The sequence below is a fragment of the Pediculus humanus genome, genomic scaffold (genome assembly GCF_000006295.1).
Source record: "Pediculus humanus corporis 1103172107469 genomic scaffold, whole genome shotgun sequence".
NCBI classification, from domain to species: domain Eukaryota; kingdom Metazoa; phylum Arthropoda; class Insecta; order Psocodea; family Pediculidae; genus Pediculus; species Pediculus humanus.
The window spans coordinates 57,459-65,339 of NW_002987087.1; the positions used below are offsets into that span (position 1 = coordinate 57,459).

Consider the following 7,881-nt stretch of genomic DNA (forward strand, 5'->3'; position numbering starts at 1 on the left):
AAATTTGCATTCATTAAAAAAAAAAGAAAAAAAGTTAAAAATTTTTAAAAAAATTTTCTTATTAATGATGTAAAATCAGAATTATGGACTTCCGGTCATTAAAAAAATTGATGACGTCACGAATTAACCTAAGTGTTTTTTAGTATTATTATTATTATTATTAGTATTGAAGGTTACAAAGAAATTTACGAATTGGAAAATTCAGGTTCTTGATGGAAATTTGATCTTGAAAGGTAAAAAAAAAAAAAAAAAAAAAAAAAATGGCGGACTCGCGATTTCATGAAATGATGAGGGAGGAAGGAGGGTGGTAGGGAGGTAGGAAGGGAGATAGGGAGGTGGGAGGTATAAATGAGAGTTTCGGACGCCATTTTGTAAAAATTACCAACCGCATTTAAAACGAGTTGTTTTTTTTTTTTTTACGAAACGGTTAAAAAATTTTTTCCAGTGAGTATTTTATTTTTTTTAAATAAGAAATTGTAGTGCGTTTAGTAGTAATAATGATAATAATAATAATAATAATAATAATAATAATAAAATTTTTTATTTTATTTTTTATTTTTTTTACGACTGGCAGGCTGCCCGTGAAATGTTTATACGCTGACCGTCGCCAGATGAATTTTTTTTTTTTTTTTAACGCACAAATAAAAAAAAAGAAGCCGATTTTATATTTACGCAAAAAGTTAAAAAAAAAGTTAAAAAAAAGTTAAAAAAAAAGTTAAAAAGGTAAATTAATAAATTTTTATGCGCCGCCATTTTGTTATGACGATTTAAATGGAAAGCAAAAGCAAAAGCAAAATAAAATTATTATTATTACTACGTTTCTTTCCTTATTTATTATTATTTTCATCATTAATTTTTTTTTTTTTTACAGAGTTCGGGTTTAATGTTTTGTACGGAGTGTGTTTTTAACGCGGATTTAAATATGGGCGACTAACGATTATTACGACGACATCTACGTCATAGACGACGTCAAACGCGCGACGACGAGGGCGGCAAACGCGACGACGACATCATTTGCCGCGCAACCATTTCGATTTACGTTGTTTCAATTACCATGATTTTAAAATGGTATTCAAACAATTCGTGATGGTAAAAATAAAAATAAATTTTTCATTCTTCATATTTGGAAGCTTCACTCTTCTGCTTTTTCTTCTAAATGTCAATAAAGGTAAGTTTTTTGTTTTTTTTTTTTTGTTTTTTTTCCATTATCATCATCATCATCGCCATCATCATTATTATGTTGCCTCGGGTTTTTTTTTTTTTTGTTGACGTCAAAATGAAACAAAAAAAATGTTTTCGTTTGTTATTTACGTATGAAAAAAATAATATAATGTAATAATAATAATGATAATTATAATCGTATTAAATTTCACCGGTTTTGTTGCCGTTCCCGTTCCCGTTGTTGTTGTTGTTGTCGTCGTCAGAAAAGCAGAAGAAGAGATTATTGTCAAAACAATTTACCGCCATCTTTTTTTTTTCGTTTTTTTTTTCGGTTTTTAACGGACAAGATTTTTCCATCAGAATAAATTTTTTTTTAATATGAAAAATGCACACACACGTTACGAATGCCAAGATTTATTAAACTAAAAAAAAAAAGTCAAAAGTCAGCTCGAAAATAATAATAATGATGATGATGATGATAATATTAATAAATTCACTTTTACTCTCCCTCCAATTACCGCGTTTGTGTTTTTATCCTGAGGGAAAAGAAAAAAAAACGAGAAGGGAGCAAAAAGTAAAGCAGCAAAAAAAAAAAAAAGTGGAAAAGGTTAAAAGTTTAAAAAAAAAAAAAAAAAAACAAATTTATTAAATGATGATAATAATAGCAATGATAATGATAATAATAATAATTGAAGAAAATGAAAAAGGGAGAGGGGAGGGGGAAAAAAGAAAAAAAATAAAATTCGTTTGATTTGATGTGATAAATTAAAGAAAATGATTTTTAACATTTCGACGGTTAACAAAAAAATATTAAAAAAAGGGGGGGTGATGAAAGGGGGTTGTGAAAGGGAGGTGTGAAAGGGGGGAAGAAAATAAAAACAAAATTGACCGAATAAGAATAATTTAAAACGGGGAGGTGAGAAGAAAAAGGGGGGGAAATTTTTTTTATGATTATTTCATGTTTTTTTTCCCCCTCGTTTACTACTTTTTTTTCCTTTCTCTTTCTTTCTCTCTCTCTTTTTGTCTTATTCATATTTTTCTCTTTCTCTCTCTTTTCCTTTTTTTTTTTTTTTTTTAAACTTTATATTCAATTCCATTTTCTAAATATTATAAAGTTTGAAAATTAAAAGTTTAAAAAGAGAACTTTTTCACCTGAATAACATAAAACATGTATCTTTCATATACTTTTTCCTTTTTTTCTTTTTTTTTGCGCGCACACACACACACAGACATCCACAAATATATATATTTTTTTTCAATCGTATTTTCCACTTCCTTTTTTAAGTGGTTGTTTGTAAGAAAAGTCTGCCGTGATTTTTATTACCCCCCCTCGCCCGCCCGCTCACCCGCCCTCCTTCCTTAATACCTAAAAAACTTTTATCGTCATCACATTTTCAGTTTTTTTTTTTTTCTCGTTTTTTCGTCAACGATTTTTTTTCTTCCATTTTTTTCCTTTTTTTTCCTTTTTTCCTTTTTTATTTTTAAATTGATAGAAAAAAAAAAGGAAGAAGAAGAAGTAATTTTTTTTCGTTTGACCCTGACGATTAACACCTGTATAAATCATATTTATTCAATTAGTGACACGAACAAAATAACATTCAATCGTCGTTTTTTTTTCTTCCTTTTTTTTCCTTTTTTCCTTTTTTTTTCTTCCTTTTTCATATTTATTTATTTTCTCTTTTTGAAATTCAAATTTCATCATATAAATAGAAAAAAAAAAAAAGTCATGACGACGGAAACGAAAAAAATATTATATTATAAATCGTGGGAAATAAAAGAAAATTTTCTTGAAGTGTTAATGACCTTTAATCACTTAAAATATGTTATCATTTAAAAGGCTAGTAAGCGATGCTTTGCCGTGATGACGTAACAATTTTGAAAAAAAACGCGCGTTTGAAATTATTAACCATCATGCGTCTTTTCTTTTTTTCTTGCATATTATTTATCTATCGGAAATTATGCTTTGATAAAATAAAAAAAAAATAACAAAAATAAAAGGGGGGGGAAATCCAAAATCGATTCCAGTTAAAAAAACAAAAAAATTATACATGTAAAGAATTTTCTTTTTTCTTTTTTGTTTTTTTTTATTTTTTATTTTCTCCAGCGCGCGCACGAATGGAAACAAAAAAAAAATTCGATTCTCATCTCCCGAATAAATTATAAAAAAAGAAAAAAAAAATTTTCTTTTTTTAATTTTTTTCCGATGGATTTTTACAAAAAAAAAAAAAAATAAAAAAAAAAGGAATATTAATAATAATAATAAATGTAATAAAAAAACGTAAAATTTTCTTTCTTTCTTTTTTTTTTTTTTTGATTTTGTCTTCTGCTTTTTTTTGTAATTTCCTAAAGAAAATTTTCTTTTTTGTTAGTTTTTCTTCATATTGAAAAAAAATCGATTTTCAAAAAAAAATATTAATATTATTATTATCATCATAAAAATTTTTTCTTTGTTGTAAGATTTTTGAATATATCCGACGAGAGATACTCTCTCTCACTTTTTCTTTCTCTTTCTATGGAGAAAAAAAAATGAAAATCAAGTTCCAGTTTAAGCTTTTTGCACTTGCTGGAATGGGATTTACAATTTTTTTTTAAACTTTTAACGGTCGGCCATTTTTTTTTTTTTTTTTTTTTTTTAATATGAAGAAAGAGAGAAGAAACGTAAAAAAAATTACTTAATGAAAATTTTGAGTAAAAAAAAAGAAAAAGGAAGAAAGTTCGAGAAACCCGTTTTTGAAAACTTTAAAACCGTTAAAAAAAAAAAAAAAACTTAAGGTTTTTTTAATTTTAATTTTTTTTTTTTTTTCAATGTTGGAAACTTTTTTTTTATTATTTATTGATGCGGAGGGGGCGAGAGGAGGAAAGTGGAAGGTGGGAGGCAGAAACGAATTGTTTTTACGTCGAGCAGGGGGGAGGGGAGAAGCGAGCAAAAAGAAAAAAAAATTTTTTTCCATTCATTTCCTTCTTTTACCTTCCCTTGCCTTTCCTTCCCAGATTGTGTCTCCTCATTTTTCTTTAATTTGTTTATTTTTTCCCGGTATCGTCACAAAAATCGATACAATTAATTGTTTAAAAGAATAACAAATTATAATAAATAAATAATTTGTTTATAAAATTTAAAAATTTTCTTTATATTTATTTTTTTTTTTTTCGTTTACTTCCTCTTCCTTTTCTGACGTCATTACTTTCGTTTCCGGGGACGTTTCGAACTCATTATCAATTTTTTTATTTTTATATTCCGCGAGAACGATTTCCTCTTGTTGTTCATTTAAAACTTAAACTCGCCCCCTTCACCCCTTTTTTTTATATATATAAAAGGGAAAATTATCGATGTAGAAGCAGAAGAAATTATCAAAACCAGAAACTCTTTTTAACACTCTTTAAATTTAATTTAAAAAAAATTAAATTAAAAGAGAGAATATTAAGATTTGAAAAAATTTTTCCCGCTTTTTTCATTTCATTTTTTTTTTGCTGTTGCTTTTCTGGCTGTTGTTGCTGCTCCTGTAGAGCCTCATTCGAGTTGTTTTGCTAATAAGAAAATTACCCTTTCTTTAAGATTACCTTTTGATCTAAAATCTACTTTCATCTTTTTTTTTCCTTTTCCTTTTCCCATTCCCCGCCCCTCACTTTTCCTCCTCCCTCAATCCTTTTTATTATTTTTTCTTTTTTTCCCTTTTGTCTTTTTTTGTTTTGTTTTTGTTTTCTGCTTTTTTATTTTTTATTTTTAATGCGACGTTAAAAAACAAACAACGCAAGAGCAGACGACAAATAATAAAATAAAACGAATTTCGATTGATTATTTGTTTTAAATTTTTAATGAAGTGCAAAAAAAAAAGAAATTTTCTTACGTATGTTTTTAATTAATAAAAGACAATCAAACGTTAATAAACAAAAGAAAATATTTCGATCAGTTAGTAATAATAATAATAATAATTATTGAAATTTGTTTTTTAATGAGATGTTTTCTAAAAGACGCCATTTTTTATTTCTTATTAACGATGTTCATATATTAAAATGAGTTGTTTAAGTTTAATGAAAAATTCTTTTTTTTTTTTTTTTTACTTTTCAAACGAAACGTAAAAATTATCATTATCATCATCATCATTATCATCATTATTGACTTTGGTTTTACTGCGATTGTATAAAAATGACGAGAAAGAAAAGAAAAAAAAAATAAGATGATTTTTGTGACGGTAATTAAAATCAATGTGGAAAACAAGCGATAGTCTTATTTCCGACTGTGAGGTTTTCAGAAAACTTGAATTCGAACCGGAAGTTTGTTTGTTGTTGTTGAAAATTTGTGTAATTTTACCTCAAGGCCAATTTACACTTCTGGTTCATGCATAGTTTTGTAAGATAAAAACCGGATATAATCCTGAAAAAATGTCTACGTCGCAGTGAATTAACAACGGCAACAACAACGGCGGAAAAGGTTTCGGAAAAACAAAAAAATTTGGGGTAGTAAAACCGGAAATAATTTCAATGGGCTCCAGCCATGTCACACAATCGTTTAAAAAACTTTAAAATATGAAAAATTATTCTTTTTAGAATTTAAAAAAAAAATTAAAATAAAATTTCTATCTGAATTTCTAAGGCATCGAATATAAAAACAAAACCTCTTAAATATGAAATTTTGAAAAACGATGACGTCATTAAAATGTTTAAATCAAAATAATAATAATAATAATAATAATAGTAATAATATGAATTTATTTTTTTAAATTTTTTTTTGTCAAAAAATTAAAAATAAAAATGGTGGACGTTCGAACGAGATTGATTTTACATTTTTTCCGTTTCCGTTTCAAACTTTTTTTTTTTTTTTTTTTTTTTTATTATTATAAAGGGTTTTTTTAATAAATGACTCGAAAATTTCAAAACGTTTGCAAAAAATTATTATTATCATTATCATTACTATTATTATTATCATTATTATTAATTTTCGTTGTTTTTTAACGACACGCAAAAAAAAAAGAAAAAAAAAGAAAACAACCAGGCGAGCAACCGAACGAAAACGACCGACCGACCGACCGACCGCCCTTTTTGTATTTTTTTCTTGTTTTTTTTTGATTTATTTTAATTTAAATTACGCATGCACATGCACGCACCCTACCCCCCCCCCCCCACACACACACACGCACACACAACGAATAAATTAAAAGAGTAAAAAAAAAATGAAATAATAATGATTAATAACGAGGTTATATTATTTATGTGGTAAAAATTCAATTTTTTTTTACTCTTTAAAATAAATTAATTTTATGCATACTATTTTTTTATTTATTTATGTATATTTATTGATTCATTATTAATTAATTTTTACAAATGGTTGTGTAACAAAGTAAATTGTTTATAAATTGTTTGTTTGTTTGTTTGCCGGATTATTATAACGATAAGATTAACGGAAGACATTTTTTTCGTTTTTTTGTGCGACGCGATTAAATTATTTTACAAGACTATTTGTAATATTAATAATAATAATGATAATGATAATATTAAACGGGTTAATTTTGAAACAAGGAAAAGGATATTTTAAAAAATTTTTGTGTAAATAATAACAATAATACTAATAATATGACGATGGTGGTGATGATGATCATCGTTGTTACTATATTCGTCGTCCGGTGATTTGGTTAATCAAAAAATTTTTTTTTATTAATTATTATTTAATTATTTAATTATTTATTTTTATTTGTTTGTTTGATTGTATGACTGTTAGCTAGTTTGTCTGTTAGCCCAAGTGAAAAACTCTTAATTTCGTTCTACTTTTATTCTTGTTTTTCGGCGGTGGCGGACTGAGCCTAGTTTCGTTTGAATCTTCCTTCGGTTTAAAATTTAAATTTTCGCTAAAGGGAAAGAGAGAGAAAAATAACGTTTGTAATTTTTTTGCACGCACGTACAAACATTAAAACAAACAATTAAAGAGTTTGTAATGTACAAAAATATAAAACAAACAAACAAACAAAAAAAAAAAAAAAACTTACGGTTCTTCAACGTTTGATCTTTTACCACGATTCAAAATTGATGAATCTTGATTGTGAACTTGTTTCAAATCTGTTCGAGAACAACACAAAACAAAAAACATTATTCTAACATTAAAAACAAAACAAAACATAGCGTTTCATAAAAACACAACGAGTTGACACGAGTACAAACAAACAAACGAAACAAAAAAAAAAATTATTATTATTACCAAAAACTCTGTTTGAATTCATTAAACCGACTGGAGAAGAATTCTGCAATTAATAAATTAATTCGTAATTATCATCATTATTATTATTATCATTATTAACTCTACGATTTGATCTTTAACTTATGATGATAAAAAAAAAATTTTTCTCTTACCATTGATTCGCCCGAGGTCATCGTCGATGCGACGATGATAGAAAGGAAAAAAAAAAAAATTTTCAAATCCATTTTTTTTTTTTTTCTAATTAATAATAGTAATAATAATAATAATAATTAAATTGCTGTTGCTGTCGTCACCGCCGCCACCTCAATAAATGATAAATGAAAAACGTTATCGCAAAGTTTATGTATATATGTTGTTACTGTTATTATTATCATTATTATTATTGGGGTAATAAAAACGCGTTGAACGTTATTGAAATTAAATTACCATTAAATTTTTTTTTTTAATTAAGTTCACACATACACACTCACACGCAAAAAATTTTTTCGTATTATCAACGTTGGCGTTAATATCAATTTTAAAATTGATTAAAA

At 26.2% G+C, this 7,881-nt stretch overlaps 1 protein-coding gene across 1 annotated transcript; it reads right to left on the reverse strand.

The window, feature by feature from the left end:
* Positions 1-6,504: 6,504 nt before the first annotated feature.
* On the reverse strand, positions 6,505-7,637 carry Phum_PHUM120210 (uncharacterized protein). Its single transcript, XM_002424171.1, has 4 exons — positions 7,501-7,637; positions 7,349-7,391; positions 7,140-7,209; positions 6,505-7,001 (listed from the first exon to the last, which is right to left on the reverse strand). Exons 1-4 carry the CDS (start codon positions 7,570-7,572, stop codon positions 6,887-6,889), a joined length of 300 nt encoding a protein of 99 aa, XP_002424216.1. The 5' UTR covers positions 7,573-7,637; the 3' UTR covers positions 6,505-6,886.
* Positions 7,638-7,881: the final 244 nt, after the last annotated feature.